This window comes from Aplysia californica, unplaced genomic scaffold, assembly GCF_000002075.1.
Source record: "Aplysia californica isolate F4 #8 unplaced genomic scaffold, AplCal3.0 scaffold01402, whole genome shotgun sequence".
In the NCBI taxonomy this organism is placed as follows: Eukaryota; Metazoa; Mollusca; class Gastropoda; order Aplysiida; family Aplysiidae; genus Aplysia; species Aplysia californica.
Window position 1 is genome coordinate 36,842 of NW_004798672.1, and position 17,873 is coordinate 54,714.

Here is a 17,873-nt window from a genome sequence, read left to right on the forward strand (position 1 = left end):
TGGAGTAAAAATGCAGTCTTCAATTTCTTTATTATGACGAGCGCCTGGGTTCACCTTGATGCCTCACATTTAAATTCCATATTTTTCTTCATGTGTTGTAACCATTGCTGTACAGCCTGAAATACCTCCCACGGGGACAATAAAGTATCATCTTATCTTATCTTATCTTATTTTATGTTATATATATAGATCATGCCAAACATGGACCTAAAACAATTAAAATCAATATTCAGCTAGGTGAGATCGCATAAAATCAAGCAATCTGCACATGAGCACATGCTTTAACTCTTTATCTCCGAGGGGGGGGTAAACCCACTACAGGGCTCTTTTTTGGTACTAAATCTAAAAATGACGAAAGGGTCACTAAATGAGTCATTAAGTCGAATCTAGTGAACCTATTATGATAGTAGGCTACTGTATCTAATGAATGAACTTCCGGTAAAAATTGCCAAAAAGTAACTTGATGTTGAAGTCGTCGTAAAGGAAAGTGCCTGAGCCACTGTTAGCGGCTCACCGGCACAGCAGTTCCGACTGCGAGCCACTGGGAGCGGTTCGCGGAGATAAAGAGTTAAACAAAGGTCTACACAGAATAAGTTGCAAGGGAAACTTTCCAGTTACTAGGACAGCAATAGAAAATATGTTATACCTTCCTTTTCAAATAGGGTTAGAAATTCACAAGTATGTACTGTGGTGACATTCTCTGACTCATCAATATGACTAGATGTTAACAATCTGGAAACTGAACACATTTCCTAATAGAGAAACACTACTAATGTTTCAGTAACAGAGTTTTATCTAGTCGTGAGAATTTCTTGATAGCTCACCAGGGCAAGGCGACAGTCCGTCACAGGTCTTGAATTCAACCAGTGAAACAGTGCAATTTCTGCCACCATACTGGGGAACAGGATTGTCACATGTCCTACTCCGGACAGCTGTGGCATTCCCACAAGTGGCAGGACAGACCCATGATGACCAGTTGCTTACATTGCCATGAACTGAGTAAAAGAGGAGTAAAGCATTACAAATTAGTCCACACTGAAACCAACAAAGTCAAGTGAACTGCCAAAATGAGCGTGCATTTCATTATGGTTTTGTTCAATGTTCTCGCTAAGTTCACCTCTAAAATCAGCGGTACCCCCCGACCTTCTTCAATTGGAAATATCTCAACTTCTATTCAAGCTAGACGGGCTTTTTTTTTCATCGAAAGCAAGGCAAATGAACAGGCTTTAATATTATGCCAATAACTCTATATACCCAATAATTGATGAGCAACTGATTCCACAGTGAATGGTAGAAAGTGTCATAGCTATATCTGGTCAGCTCTGGGCAGTTATCAGTAAGACCTGCATCTGCCAATGCCAATGCCAATTATGGGGTGACATTTATCAATCCCAACAAACTCTTATGTGTGTGCCAATGGTTTCAGGCAGATGGGTGCTGTGAATAGTGTTGTAATCTAATTGTATCAACATTCACTTCAAAGGATGACGCTATAATCCCAAAGGCAGAAGGATAAGACAAAGATCAAGTCATTTCTCATTAGATAACTACTTTTTGTGGATGGTGCAAGAGTAGCAAGGAAGAACTACAAAAGTTCACAGATGCCTCTTTCAGCTCCATACAAAACATTTTGGCCATCCATCAGAAAGAAGAGGTTTTCTGCCAAGGGGAAGTTACAGTTTCAACAAAAATAAAAAACGAAAGTCAAAAGATTGTGGATGAAGACCATTAACATATTTGGGGTCTACAATTAACAGAAAACAGGCACTTGATCAAGAGTTAAGAAGGCCCTACTGGAACTGGAAAAGCATCAACCACCATGAGCTAGCTATCAAACAAAGCTTGGAGTAAAGGTAATCTCAACACTAAGATCAAGATGAAAGTGTACCAAGTGCATGCATCCTGGGCACACTGCTCTAGGACTGAGAGACCTGGGAAGGGTATAAATTAAATATGAGGACAAAATGCTATGCAGCGTTCATACCAAATGTGAAAAAAAAAGATTCTTGAAATAAGAATTTTGGGTGATACAATTTTTATTTTGCTTTATTCAAGGAAATGTTTCACTAGGCCTACATATGGACACTTGAAATTTCCTGTTGAAATCTTTTGGTAAAAATGGTGGGTGAAGTAGTCTGGCCAGATGAACATTATGGACAATGAAAAGGAAAACCTGAAACATAAGAGTTTTTAATGTCAATCCCTTTTATTTAATAACTTTCCAAAGATTCAACAGAAATGAAAAGAAAGCGGAACACAATTCATGACATTAGTGTCAACTTACTGGGACAGTTGTGTATGTAGCATCAACTTACTGGGACAGTTGTGTATGTAGCATCAACTCACTGGGACAGTTGTGTATGTAGCGTCAACTCACTGGGACAGTTGTGTATGTAGCGTCAACTCACTGGGACAGTTGTGTATGTAGCGTCAACTCACTGGGACAGTTGTGTATGTAGCGTCAACTTACTGGGACAGTTGTGTATGTAGCGTCAACTTACTGGGACAGTTGTGTATGTAGCGTCAACTTACTGGGACAGTTGTGTATGTAGCGTCAACTTACTGGGACAGTTGTGTATGTAGCGTCAACTTACTGGGACAGTTGTGTATGTAGTGTCAACTTACTGGGATAGTTGTGTATGTAGCGTCAACTTACTGGGACAGTTGTGTATGTAGTGTCAACTTACTGGGACAGTTGTGTATGTAGTGTCAACTTACTGGGACAGTTGTGTATGTAGCGTCAACTTACGGGGACAGTTGTGTATGTAGTGTCAACTTACTGGGACAGTTGTGTATGTTGCAGACTTCCGTCTCCTCATCTGGTCCTTGACACGGGTTCCCATCTGGCCCTGGGGCAGGAGAGTCACACTGACGGTAGCGTTTGCGGGTGCCACCGTCACAAGTCTCAGAGCATTCCTCAAACAATGTCCACTGACTGTAGTTACCATGGACTGAAGTCATAAGGGGAGGAAGGGAGGTTGGACGATCATTTTTTATTTAATCTTAGTGACGAAAATTTGTAACTCAATCATAACAAAATTCCAAATGCTAACACTTGTCTCACTTTCACATGTATCTTTTATGTTAACCCTTGTTCTTAATAAACAAGTGTCAAAGAGAATCATGTAGGCTTATCCCTCAAATTCAAAGTGAACCCAATAATTCCAGAAAAATATTTCCTGTTCTATTTACTTTCAAAGGGAGTTGTACTGCAGTAAAAGACACATTCCTTTCAGATGACTTCAACATAGTTCACTCATTAGACGAGGAACTATCAAAATAGATTCACTTGTTTTGTTTCAATGACCCATTTGATGTTTTTGTCATTTTTAGATTTAGTACCAAAAGAGGACCCTGACGAAGTGGTTTTACCGCCCTTGGAGATAAAGAGTTAATAAAACACGTTTCTCTTTCAGATATCGAGCTCCTAATGCATTCATACCCTCAGAGACCTCATTTGTAAATCAGTACACACACATACGTAAGCCATGTGTTCATAAATGTTGTGACTTTTCTTTATTTCCACTGATCCAGATAGTAAACAATTTTATCAAGTCAAATGTTTTTACAAATGTGGGGCATTGTATTGAAATCAGGTGCATGTCCAAGTAATGAAATCGAAGACCCCGACATTTTTCTTCTGATTAAGCAATTTTTATTGAATTTTGTTTTTGGCTCAATACTTTTTTCGTCCATTTAAAAACACATTTCTGGGTGGATTTTTCTGAAATCAACAAACTTTCTAAGTCATTTTCTCGCTAATTTTACCTCTGAAACCAGACTTCCCCCACCTCCTTCAATTGTAAATACCTTGACTTTTTTAAAAGAAAGATGGGTATTTTTTCCATTGAAGGCAAGGCAAATGAAACAGCCTTAAGATAATACCAATAACTCCTCATGCCAAAGAAATTGACAAGCAAGTGATTCCATAGCGTCATGACACAAATGTGGTATTGACTTCTAGTTTCATTCATAAACCTGAGAGGAACCAGACATTGTTTATTTTAGTATAAACTCTGCAAAACATATAACGTTCTTGTTAAATTAAGTCTACTTTTAGAATAAACTTTTAAAAAAGCAAGATTAGAGTTAGCAGAACAATTCATTAAGAGGGGTTGCAGGCAAAGGAATGTTCACTTTAAAAAGACTTCATTTGCTACTTCAAACACATCTTTACATGACATAACAACAAAGTACAAACACTCACCGATTGCTTCTGCACAAAGGCGTCCCCTAAATTCTCCGACACAGGTACATGTGTAGTTTCTTAAGTCGAAGTGGTTCACACACTGTGCTCCATTTGCACAGTTGTGTTCCTCACAAAAATCAGGAGCAAACTGAAACAGAAAAAGTTTATTTTCCTCATAAAACAACCTAATCAACGGCAGATATATGGCCAATGCATAGTTTTGTAAACACTCAGGTTTATGTCTTGTAAAAGGAATGTTAATATTACCCAAGCTGCTATTGCTTACTTAGGTAGACATGCCTGTCAGAGGGTGGCTGACACAAAACTGACTTCACAAGTTTCGGTAGGAATCAGTTTTAGAGAGTATCAATCTTCACAGCGCCACTGTTATGAGCATTCTATACAGCAAGTTAAGTCTGAAAAACTGAAATGCTGAGACAGTTAACTCAAAAATGTTTACATGTACACTGACTCCAATCACACAAAAAGGGCTACATTACGGCCCCATCCCCAGCGTGCGTCATGTGCCACAGTCAAAATGGGTCATGAATGCAGATGGAAAGGATATACTGTGCTATTCACAAGTAGGCAGGATAATAAATTACATTTTATTGATCCCCTTATGGACATTTGGCTTACAAAGGCAAAAACACATTTACAAATTCAAAATTATAAAGACATATGTACATAAATATACTGACGGTCATTAAGAAAACCGCACCATTTTGGATTGAGCATATTGTGCACGAAAATTTATCTAGTGACATAAATTGAGGTTGATAAAGGTTCACAGGCAACAGAGGGTACCGATCACACAAATTAGAAGCTCCCAGTTCAAAACTGCCAATGCGCACGAGCAACACCCAAAAAGTACGATGTATTGACCTCAAACCTAAACTTTTATTTAGCGAGACAGATTTTTTGGCTGTTAGGGAGAGATTATATTCGCCCATAACAAAAACTGACGTTCTTTACTCTGTGCGACGGATTTTTTCCGCGTAAATAATACCGCGACTTTCCATGCTAGAACATGACAGGGCCATTGGAATGCTCCAAGCCGTAATGGCAGCATGGCAAGTTGCCAGGCGCATGAACTGTAGCCACTCTATTGTTATCCGGTTGTCTCAAGGAAATGCAGCTACTGGATCTACAGCAGATCGGTGTCGGAGCGGCCAACCACGAGTCACAACGCCAGTGCAAGACCATTACATTTGCTAATGTCACCTTTGTGACCGTTTCCTGCCAGCACCAGAAACAGGTCGTCAAGTGGATGGTCGGCGTGGACCAATATCTGAATGGACCGTGCGACGCTGTTTGCGGGAAGCAGGACTTGCAGCCAGACACCTGTACGCTGGTCCTGTCCTGACTCAGAGGCACCGTCAACAACGTTTGCAGTGGGCCAGGTAGCATTTACAGTTGACACAACCCCAGTGGAGGACTAGTCTTTTCTGACGAGAGTCGGTTTGCCCTTTCGCATGCTGACGGGAGAAGAAGGGTCCAGAGACGTCCCGGCGATTGCTATGCCAACTGTTGCATGCTGGAGGTCGATAGATGGGGAAGAGACAGGGTCATGGTATGGGGAGTGTTCAGCCACGATTAACTCTCAGCAGTTCTTGGTATTTTGACCATTTTCGCCTTCACGGCACCCATGGTTAGTATGATTTACCATAGAATATAAAATAACACAGAAAGTATGTCAAATTACATACCATTGGAAAGGAAATTGAATTTCCTATCAAATGAAGGTAATTTCATCATGATATGACCACTGTTGTCTATGTAGTGCTCTGTTATTAGAGGGAGGGACAGGGGAAAAAAAGATAAAATTTCCCAACATGTAACAGTCACAAAGAAAGAAAAAAAAAAGTGTTCTAAGATACCCCAAAAAGTTTATTATGGAGTAAAAGCACTTCCAATTTTGCAATGTGTGTCCAAATTTCATGCATATTGAAAAAAGGATAAAAAAGTTACAAGGTTTTTGACAAAAGATACATTTATCATGTTTCGCGATGAAATAACGACGCGACATAGAAAAAATAAACATCAATGACTTTCCAGTCAATTTCCATCCACAAAATTGCACTCAAAACAGACAAGGCAATACCAAATATTTCAAAATGACAAGAACACACTGTATTCATACAAAATACCAATACCAACAGAGATTTTCATGGAAAAATAGACAAAAATATTGTAGTACGGTACTTTACATCATTGTGGTCCATGACGGAAAAACATTCTACTCCCCCTCCCCACAGCGGTGCCACTGACTGAAGTGTCTTTAGGCATTCCAAAAGGGGGGACATTTCTCATCCTAATGCACAATAGAATTGTAAATGGGCTGATCCAACAATGTCATGCTCATAACTGTGCCTGAACTACAACAGGGAACTGCTGCTTTTTCTTTCCTAATCCTTAGTATCGTCATTTTCCTCTACCTCTTTTGTAAGTTTGTCACACTCTTGTGACCCACTATTTCCGGGGTGCCATGATAGTCAAAGCAGACTTTGTGCTGTTGAAGCTAGAGAGGAGAGCAGAGTAAGTCTGATTCCCTGTAAGGACTTCTCTGTTGACATCCACCCCTTGGCGCTCATATATGACCTTTTGCAGTTGCGAGCGCTGTAAAACCTCTCCTAAAACAAAAAACATTTTTCTACTCAACTGTCCAATAATTGTAGTAAGTGGCAAAAGACTATTCTACAGTATGCTCTGCAAGCAAACAGTTTCTATTTTTATTGAAACAAAAATATCCAATAGTGTGCCCCCATCCTTCCCTGTGTAAACTTCATAATTGTATGTGTACCCATTCATCGAATCTGCAACCACCCGTAACTTCATCCCCCATTTAGTTATCCTTTATGTATTGCCTGAAACTGTATCTCCCCTTATTTTGAACCATCCTCTCATCTATGCTAACACACTGGTTAGGTTGCCAATACTTCATACATTTCATACTCAAAAAATAGTGCACAAACCTAACTTTCCGTAGCTTATCAGTACCTCGCTCAGTGTCTGGATTGCATAATTTTAAAAAAGACTGAATTTGTTTGAAATTTAGTTTGCTCATGTATGCCCTTGCCCATAGTCCATGAAAACAGGTTTTCGTAGACCAGTACAGCTCTAAATTTGGTAGATGAACAATAGACATATACATTAGCAGTCCAACGAACTTGAGAAACATCTCAGAGTCAAGATCCTCCCAGGAGCGAAAGACAGATGGTTTGTTGGGTCCTGTCATCGGGGCGTACTCATTAGAGAAGAGGCAGATCTGATTCACCATCTCAGTGCAGAAAAACAGTTTGAAGAAGGATGCTGAGGAAATAAGAAGACAAGAAGAAGACATAAGTTACATAAGTCATTTGGAAAGGATAGTCTGCTTGGAACACTGACATCAATCGAACTGTCAGAAAATCCTGGCCCACAAGGTAATATCAGTTTTAACTACATAATGGCATCAAGAGTGTTTTCTACAAATGAATAACAAAGGTCCCCAGGTGTAACATGTGAATCAGTGAACTCACCTGCCTGTCGGAGTGAAGTAAGGGCAAACAGAAAGCAATTACAAAAATAAAAATTTCTCGTACTCCGTGCAATAATGCTCTCACCTGGCGTCAGAAAACTTCGGATGTCCTGTCGGGTGATACAGTCAGGGAGATGCAGGCCAACAGCACGGCAGGCCTAAACTGAGGCAGTGGTTCTGGTGGGCCATCATCCTGGTCCGCGTAAGACTGGTTACGTGGAGGTTGTGGCTAGTTTCTGAGGGAAGAAAATAAGCAAAGGATTAGGACGCTATCGGCGGAGTCGAAGTTGACATGTTGATAAGGCCTATGTCATAGGCACTTATTTCTAGATCTAGATCTAGATCTAGACAGAGGCAGACCTTGAACAAAGCTGTTCTGTCATTATCATCATATTATCACAATGATAAAATCTTAGCAGGGAATAAGGCTACTGTACACGGGTGAGGTGTAAACAAAAACAAACTTCCTGTTTGAGGAATTGCTGTGTAAACAATAACATGACAACCGTAGCTAGGCACATAAAAAAGTTAATTAAAATTTTTTAGAGGCAAACCATGCTTTCACAACTTCAGGTTACCACAAATAACTATTCTGTAAGCTTGAAGTAACAATACCAGTGGCCTAAACCCACTAGAATACATGTTATAGGCTTTCTTGTGCAGAGGCAGGATGTAAACAAAACACTAACCTGTTGTTTTGATCACGATTGGTCAAAGTCGGGGCTTGGTTTCCGTCCTCGGGACCCTCATCGTCCGATTCTGGTACCCAGACATCAGATTCTTCATCCATTGAGTCATTCAGGTCAATATCAGACTCATCTGACGACATTTTTACGCTTTTTTTCGATTTTTAGTGTAGAAACTTCACAGCTGGCCTTCTCCCAAAATCCAAAATGGCGGCGGAGAGAACGTAAACAAACGCTGATTTTCCGTGCACCAAATTTTTACAATATTTTATAAATTATGATTATTTTTATGAAAAATATATAGATTCAACCCTTTTTTATGATAAAAAAGGTATTAGAAGCATCAAAATGTAAAAAGGAATGGATTTCTGCCGTTAGATCTACACCCGATGCTCATCGTACGAATTCGTACGATTTTCCTTTCGGTGAACTGCTGAGAGTTAACATGCACCACTGTACTTCTTCGACCAGCCTGTGAATTCCAACACGTACCAGCAGGTTCTGCAGAACCACGTCGTGCCATTATTAAGTCAACGCCCAGAGCGGCAGTTATTCCAACAAGACCACGCCCGCCCGCACACCGCTCGAGCCACCACTGCTTTTCTGCAGGCAAACAGCATTGATGTCCCGCCTTGGACATCACTGTCTCCTGACATGGCACCAATTGAGCATATGTGGGATGAGTTTGGCCGCCGTTAGTCTCGTGGAAGACCTTTAAACAATCTCCAAGAGCTGAGGTGTTCTTTGACAAATGGGCGGATACAGATTCCACAGGTGTTCTTTCAGACTCTTATCAGTTCCATGAGAAGACGCTGCCAATCCTGTATTCAGGCCTATGGACGACATACACGATACTAAGGCAAGAGTTAAAAACTCAATTTACCGCTCTGATTTTAGAAAAATGACTTTGTTACTTCATGCTTTTGTGCTCGGTGTGCCATTTGACCTTTTCGTTTCATTTCTGCTGTGAATATTCACAAAATTAGAATAGAATGCAATGGTATATAATCTGTTTTAAAAAATAAACACACCACCATTATTTGAATTGTCTTGTAAGTGGTGCGTTTTTAAAGACCGTCAGTATAATACATAAATATACATAATTACCCCAATATGGAACAATTGTAATAACATGCCATCGCTGGTCGCTACTTGACAGTGCCCTGTTTTTTTAGCTAGGGTTGTTGTGTCTTGCTCAAGGACACACCCCAGTGACCACCCACCTGAACCCTGTCTCACCGACGCTTGCTTGACATTACTTTTGAGTCTGAACTCACTCGCTTGATAGGAAAGAAAAAGTAAATTACACCAAAGCACATGCCAACCACCTACCATTAAACTATAGCACAAGCAAGAAACAAGATAGAATAGAAACTGACAACTTGCCTCACAATGTTCTCCTGACCACAGGTCATCACAAACACAACGATAGCCATTGTCCTGATCAATGCAAATCCCATAATCTCCACAAAAGTTGTTGTTGGCACAGTCGTCCACAGCTGCAACACAATCAGTGACCAAACTTACATACCAGTACGGCCAAAGCATAGCTCTCTTACAAAATAATTCACTACTCATCTTGGTTTATTTTGTACCAACTATGGACCATACTTGATGCAAATTCAAAGTTGGCAGTTAGAGGGTTTCACTGTTAGATCTTCTCTGTTTCCGTGTTATTTCTGCAGTAACCAGTTAGTCCCTGGCCCTTAATTATAAATATTGAGGACTTTTCAATCCCTTGGATTGCTTACTATGGCACATGGGAGGAAAGCATTAACTCAATTGAGCCTGAGCTATTTTTCACCTAACAACCCTTGCAGCCTGACACTTTGGGGGTATATTGAAGCGTTAACCACAAAAAAAAAAAAACTGTGACAGCTATCATAATATTTTTAATTCGATAAGAAAAGAAAAGAAATGTTCTCAAAGAAAAAGAAAACTGCATCTAATTTGTTTGAATAGTTTTTCTTTTATCAATATTCTGAAATGGCAATGTCTGGGGGTTACACAATTTTTTGCAAAGAGTTAATAATAAAATCATCTATCGCAATGCAGGGTGACTAACTTAGTCCATTACAGCTAAAAAACTGTCACACATAACTTCACCAAATGTTTAAAGAAAAAAAACAAGCAGATCAACTGTTGGCTCACCGCTTCCAACAACTTGTTGTTACTGAAAAACACCAGAGATATCGATCGATAAAGCCGTAAATACGGGATTAGGCCGCCAGGCAGGTGGGGCGTCCCGTAAATACACGGGAATAGGCTCAAGTGAGTTAAAAAGAGAAAACAGGACAGGAGGGAAGAAGCGCAGTAAAAACTATACAGGATACTGATGAATGAGTAAGTGAGAGATATACGGTACCTAACAGGCTCCTCAAGCCTCAAGATATTTTATGTTAACACACACACACACACGTGCACACACTCACACACACACATTATAGGCCTATATATAAAAAGAAGATAAACAAAGAAATGTCAACAACAAAAAATTTATGAAAGTGTCATGGGACATTCTTTTTTCCTTACCATCACAAGTGCTGAGTGTTGAAAGTTCAGATACTACATTGTTCTCAGTGAGAAAGTTGTTTGCCAGTAATTGACCACATGAGCTGGCTAAAGAGGCGACTTGTGTACCTGTCAAAGCCTCTTTTACTCCCTGAATTTCACTGACCACAACATCTGAAAAAGGTACACATTCTATTCTGAGGTGATTGAAAAAAAACTTACAGGGAACACAAAATTAAAAAGAACACAGGTTTTTTTTGGTTAAATTGTAAAGAAGCGTTTTGTCAACGATGATAAAGCAAACCAGTCTCACACAGATACTATTACATCATTCACTAAAAAGTACAATACAAACCTGTCAAATCAATAGAGCAGAACACTCACATTTTTTTTTTCAAAATAAGGGGAAATATTATAGTATTTCCAGCAAATCTCTCACATCCATTCGACAGTTTTTCAAGATTCCAGTTCAAATTAAACCCCATCAACCATTCACAAACATGCACCACCACCACGACAAGCCTCTGCACGGTAACATCTCCTTTTCCCTTTCCAAAGTGAAAACACTAGATAAAACATCAGGTATGTAATTTCTACTTACAGTCTAGGTCCTTCCCTGGAGTAAACCCTATTGAGGTGCACGGAGAAGAAGATGAGCTATACCCAGTCTCCATGAACACACCATCAACGTACAGAGAGGTTTCTAACAAAAAAGGAACCACTCGTCTCATTCCAATATGATGCCACTGTCTGGAAAAAAACAGTAATAAAGCACATATGATATACATCAGAATCAAGGCCATATGCAGAACAACATTTTTATAAATTAGATGCTCCATTTCTTGTTACCTGGAAATGATGGTGATATAGCACATATATACATCAATAACAAGGCCATATGCCAAATGATCATCATCATTATAAAGTGCCAGAGCTGAAAAATATCAGCAATCATGGTTTGTCATTCATATATATACATGTATATATATTTTTATATATATATATATATATATATATATATATATATATATATATATATATATATATATATATATATTTTTTTTTTTTATTTTTTTTTTATTTTTTTTTTTTTTTATTTTTTTTTTTTAATAATTTTTTTTTTTTTTTTTTTTTTTTTTTTAAAATATATATTTAACATTCTCGTCAAATCTGTTAAGGATTTCCTAAAAGACTGCTCTGGATCTACCCCTGTTTTTTTTGCCCAGTATTTTTTTCAGTGAGAGCATGATATTTAAGGCTTTTATTTCAACTAAAGTGTCCCAGAAACTTCATTAGTCTCTTCCTAATCGTTTTTATTAGAGAGCTGCAAAATAACTCCCCCCCCCCCCACCCCCAGCCCCAAAAATAAAATAAAATAAATTTACAATCTGATTCTTCCTTCATCGAACTATGAAGATCGGAGAAGGTTGTTGTAGCCTATAAATATGTTCATGCTCCTACAAAGTAAAAAGAAAAGCCAGTTCCCTTTGTGGGAAGTATTATCAAGGAATCTGGAACAAGAAGTAAAATTCATTATTGTGACACACTGAGCTGGACATCATCCCAGAGCCCTGAGTGTAAGGGAGAATAAATTATTTTAAATCAGAGAGAAAGAGAAATAAACAGAGAGAGGCAGAGAAAGAGAGACAAAGAGAGAGATAATGAAAGAGACAGAAAGAGACAGAGACCGAAAGAGAAAGAGACAGAAACAGAGAGATAAAGGGGGAGGGGGAGAGAGAGAGAGAGAGAGAGAGAGAGAGAGAGAGAGAGAGAGAGAGAGAGAGAGAGAGAAAGAGAGAGAGAGAGAGAGAGAGAGAGAGAGAGAGAAAGAATTTTCAAAACATATTCTTCGCTAATGTATACAAGATTCTAGCGAGATCAGTGTTAGTTATTCTAGACTGTTACCATTGCAGGTTCAAAGAATTTTCTGTCAAGTGTCTTGCACAAGAACATAGCAGCGGACCAACCCTAAGAATCAAGTACATATCATCTAAGCTATTGACACTATTATTTTCTGAAACACTGCAGGATAGGATGAGTTCTATATTCTTTTCCACCACTTCTTAAAAAAATTAGACATCATAGATTGTGTCACGACACGGTGGAATCAGGCGCTCGTCAATTTTTGGACATGTGGAGTTAATGGTATCATCTGAAAGCATATTCATTTGTCTGGCTGTCAATGAAAAAAATACCCATCTATCTTGAATAGAAGTCAAGATATTTGCTATTGAATGAGGTGAGGTCGCATGGTTTCAGTGATAAAATTCGCGAGAAAATGGCCGCCAAAGTTCGGTAACTTCAATAGCTTGAGAGACCTTTAAAACTGAAAAATTACATATTTTGTGCCTTTAATCAACTTTCAAGCAAAAAAAAAAGTGTCATACCTTCTACTCCTCAACTGGCCATGAGGTTCAGAGATCAAATACAATTTCAGATTTTCACAGCCGATAAATGCTGCATCAGGATTTGCCGTGAAAGAGAAAGAAGTAGATGTGTTAACCAGATTTGATGGTATTTTCAAAAAAAAAGAGATGGAAAAGGGGTCTGTCACATCCACGTCCTTTATTATTGGACCTTCTGTGTCTTGGTTCATGACAATGTCGTTAACTGAAAGAAAAAAAAAACGAGAAAAACATGTTTCATTGCATGAAAAGGAAAGAAATAAACTGTGTACGTTTTTAAAAAGTCATCATGAAATAAGATTTTGGGGATATACAGTACTGGTTTGGGACTCCAAAATAACACAATTGCTGGATTTTTATAAGACTGCCTTCAAGAATGCCAGGGGATAGAACTTTATTTAGGAGGCTCTTTGGTTGAGATATGCTATTCACCTTTCTTATCAAATATCAAAACAGCTATTTGACATTGATACAAACTTGGTGTCCTGCAGTCATGGATGGTCGATACCTCAGGATTTTTCTCAGATTTTACAAACTCTCAATTCCAGAGGAGATGGGGCTGACTGACTGTCACTTTAGATGAAGAGAAAAAACTCTCAATCCCATGTACATGTTCTACATAGGCCTATGCCTAGACACCTTAACAGTAGAACGTCAAAGATAATATTCAAACCCAATTCCTCCCTAAAACAGAACATAATCTAATGACTTGTAAAAGCAGCATACGTAAGCCTGAAAAGCTGGGGTACTACTACCAATATATGGAAAAAGCAACGACTTACAAAAATAAAAAACCCAGTTACCCCAAACTGGACACTTTTTACCAACATTTCAAAGAAATTGTTGGCTAAAAAATCCCCCCCCCCCCCCCCCCCAAGTACATTGGAACACAGTAACCTCCCTTTGAAAAATAGTCCGTTTGTTTTCACTTAGCCTACTCATTCTAAACTTCTTACATATTTTTCTGACAGTCTGCACCTAGAATAAACCGTTCTAAAAAATGTTCAAATGATTCTAGAAATGTGGACTCTCAGGTACAGGTGTTGGGGGTCTCAGTAGTAAGCATTTTGACATGAAACAGAATATTGCCTATTGTCTTCTCTGGCTAGGAATTTATGACTTTCAAGATGATCAAAGACAAGCTGACATTTGCAGTCATGGAATACATTCTACAAAGCTACACAAAAAGCATGACATTTGGACTACAGCAACTGAATATAACTTTCTGCCACCTACCAATAAAAGATACACATGGCAGTTAACTGCAGAACGGGAAAAAAAGGATTTTAGCTAGGAATCTAGGAATTATTTAATAATAATAATAGTAATAAATAGTATTTGTATAGCACATAGGTCTACCCCCGCTCGACAGCAAGCTCTATATGCGCTTTACACAAAATCATTACCCCAGCAGACCCTATAACACTCAGAACAAACATTCTCAGCTTCCCGGGAAGCATTCAGTGCAAACAGCCGATTAAGCACTCCAACACTTAACAAACTGACAAGATCTTTCTCATTTCAGTATACAGTAAGATCAACTAACATTTGCAGTCAGAAAGTTGAGTGGCTCCCCTTGAGTCAGTGAACATTCCAAAAGGGCAAGGTAGGCATGCTGCCTTCATAGTCTCTGGCTGGTACTGGCCGAGTGGGCAAGGGTCACAAGGGAGATAACCCGTGGGGGAGGTTGCTCCTGCAGGACAGATAGCTGCCGGAAAATACAGTCAAAACAATCCATTATCATTTAGTTAAAAATGAACAAGAATTGACAAAATTGATTAGGAAACATGCATCATTTGCTCTTAATTTTATAGCCTACTGGACCTGCAGAGGTCATTATAAATGCAGAGCTTTTTGTCAAGGGGTCAAAAGAAATGCAGAAAACTTTTTTAGAATGGAATGAGAAAAAAGATAATGTACCAATTGGCCTAAGTTCTGTCACACCCATTATACAATGATAATTTTCACAAAAGCATAAGAATTGCAATGAAAATAAGAAAATATGACTTGTGTGACTACTCCTCAGTGAAAGGTGAGTAAACTCATGCAAAACCCACAACATACTATTGTACTCTAGGCCTTGAGGAGTGAGCATGTCTGAAAATATGATAGTATACACTCAAACTGAAACGGAGAAAAAAGAGAAACTTCTTTGTCTAAAAAAGTAAGGAATTTAGTCAGACATCATAGATTTCCTAGTCTAAGCTGCTGCTTCAAAGCTACTGCATCGAAAGAGTTGTTGAGGCAGTTTAGAAAAATACTTTTCCTGGATTGTAAATATTTTACACCTCATCATCATCATTGCCTTTCTCACCCTTGATCAGGATATAGGCCACGAACAAACACTTTCCACCTTTCCCTATCCTGCATGGGGTGAAAAGGGCCAGGAATTGCCTGAACTGGAAGCCTACCTTGTTATTGTGGCAAACAGAGGCTTTAGAAAATTACACTCTAGACTGCAAAGAGGAAAGATCAGTCATGTCAGAAATTTAGTGTTTGAACAGCCAGTGAGCAGACCATAAATTTTGTCACCTTCACCTCTAGTACGGATTAAAATATGTATCTGATGTTTAGTATATGCTTCTTATGTAAAAATTCTTTCGGTCAAAATGCCACGTTACTGTCCATATTCTTCCAAAATTGCTCAATCAAAATCTTTTCAAAACAGAAGCTCATCACTCAGTGCAATAACAGATGTTGTCCTGAAAAGCTCATTGCAACTTTTGACTTTTTCCCATAAGTAAAAAGTACATACCGAGACATTGATCTTCAGAAGTGCTCCCATCTCTTCGTGTTGTAGAGTTGTTTAAGCAGGGAAGGCACTCATCTCCCTCCAGTTCTGGCTGGTAGGTACCAACAGGGCATTTACTGCAGGACGTCTGATGGGGGGAATATACCCAGCCCTTGCCACAACCAACTGTGGACAAATTTAAGAAAATTGCAAGATCATTACTGGTAGACATTAGGAATTTATTCAAGCGGACATTCTGGTGAATTTCCCCGGCTGAAATTTCCCTCCAAATTGAAAAGATGATAAAAATTTTAAGGAAAAAAATCAAACTGCGTCATTGAGACATTTGCAAAAAGGCAAGATTGAACCTTTCACTTATAGGCCTACTACTAAAATTAATAACTCCTCCCCATTTTATAAGTGAAAGCGATTTTGAAGAGAACTACACATAAAAGAAAGAAGCGCAGACATTTTAATAAAACATTACCGAGTAGGTGAGAAAAAAAAACACTACTAAAGAAACGGATGGAGCAACAGCAGTGGATATGCATGGTGGCACTGATTCTAGGGGAACAAGGGAAACAGGACAACAAGAGCCTGTCTGTTTGCAGAGATAAAAAGCACTTTAAAAATAGACACATTTTCATTTTTCCCTTTTCCTGTAGGGGAAAACAGCACTTTGAAAAACGTGGGGAAAAGCCAAAGATACAAAATAATATAGTTTTAGTTTTAGTAAGAGTTTTACGGCACTTGCAACACAATAAGGTCATATAAGTGCCGAAGATTAGAAGTATTGCAAGAGAGTAACAAACACAAAAAAGAGGAGAGATAAGGACAGCAGATGCTTGAAGGAAAGAAGGAACAAACCACACCAGAGCACCCGCCAACCACCCGCATAATATAGTTTATTAACAGAACTTTCTTACTAATTAGACATGAAATATGAGTAGCTGATGTATGTCAAAAGAAAAGGCAATAACACTTTCCATTCAATGCTTACAAAACATACTTGTTGAAGTCAAATAAAAACAGGGAACAAACTTCTAAAATCAAAGCAATCTGAAAGCAAAGAAAACTTGTACATCAAACATAGAGCAATATTACATACAGCTTAGCTTGAAGAAAAGGTAATTCTATACTGAAGGGAAACTTTTTTTTTATTCTAAAAAACTTAACGACAGCTTAAACATACCACACAAAAAGTCATCCGAAAATGGCTGATAATAAGTTGGAGCTGGGCACTGGTAGTTAGGGACACCCCCGCCATAAGAAAAGTCATCTGTCTCTCCCACATGGGGCATGGCGTACTTTCCATTAAATGTTCCATCGTCAAACAGTTGATTCATTTCTTCGATAAGTTGATCAATCTCATCACGGGTTATGTCAGGGTCAGGATGGGATATGTCCACAGTGAAAATAGCCTGTTGCGGACAGAGTAAAATATAATGATTGTTAAGGTGCAATATGAGATTTAAAGATAGTAAAGAATATGATAAATTTCATCAGTATTGACTGAGAACTGACAAATCGCGACCTCATATTTACAAAGTTCTTTCTGATATTTTTGGCCATTTTAGGCCAGAAAGGCCATGAGGTCAGAAAGCAAATGTTCTATCTGCTCTATCAAAATGGTAAGATTAGTCAGAGTCGTTAACAAGATATTGAAAGAACTGCCACAAATTTTTAACGTCAAATTTCTCTAAACTTGATACTGAGCAGACAGAACTTTGCAACCTTGGGATAGTGAAATAGTTCCTTAAAATGTAGGCCTATTTGTAGCTGTTTTACGTCTCCATCAATACAATTTAACTCATTTAGTTGGGGGGGGGGG

General features: G+C 38.7%; 1 protein-coding gene across 1 annotated transcript in view; it reads right to left on the reverse strand.

The window, feature by feature from the left end:
* Positions 1–17,873, reverse strand: part of LOC101848937 (sushi, von Willebrand factor type A, EGF and pentraxin domain-containing protein 1) — a gene marked incomplete at its 5' end in the record, with an annotated part of 78,313 nt that overhangs the window by 23,296 nt on the left and 37,144 nt on the right. The window contains 10 exon segments of the mRNA XM_005112775.2: positions 825–995; positions 2,781–2,951; positions 4,208–4,337; positions 9,782–9,894; positions 10,928–11,080; positions 11,508–11,656; positions 13,294–13,516; positions 14,858–15,019; positions 16,067–16,228; positions 17,235–17,463. Coding sequence (XP_005112832.2) covers positions 825–995; positions 2,781–2,951; positions 4,208–4,337; positions 9,782–9,894; positions 10,928–11,080; positions 11,508–11,656; positions 13,294–13,516; positions 14,858–15,019; positions 16,067–16,228; positions 17,235–17,463 — 1,663 coding nt within the window.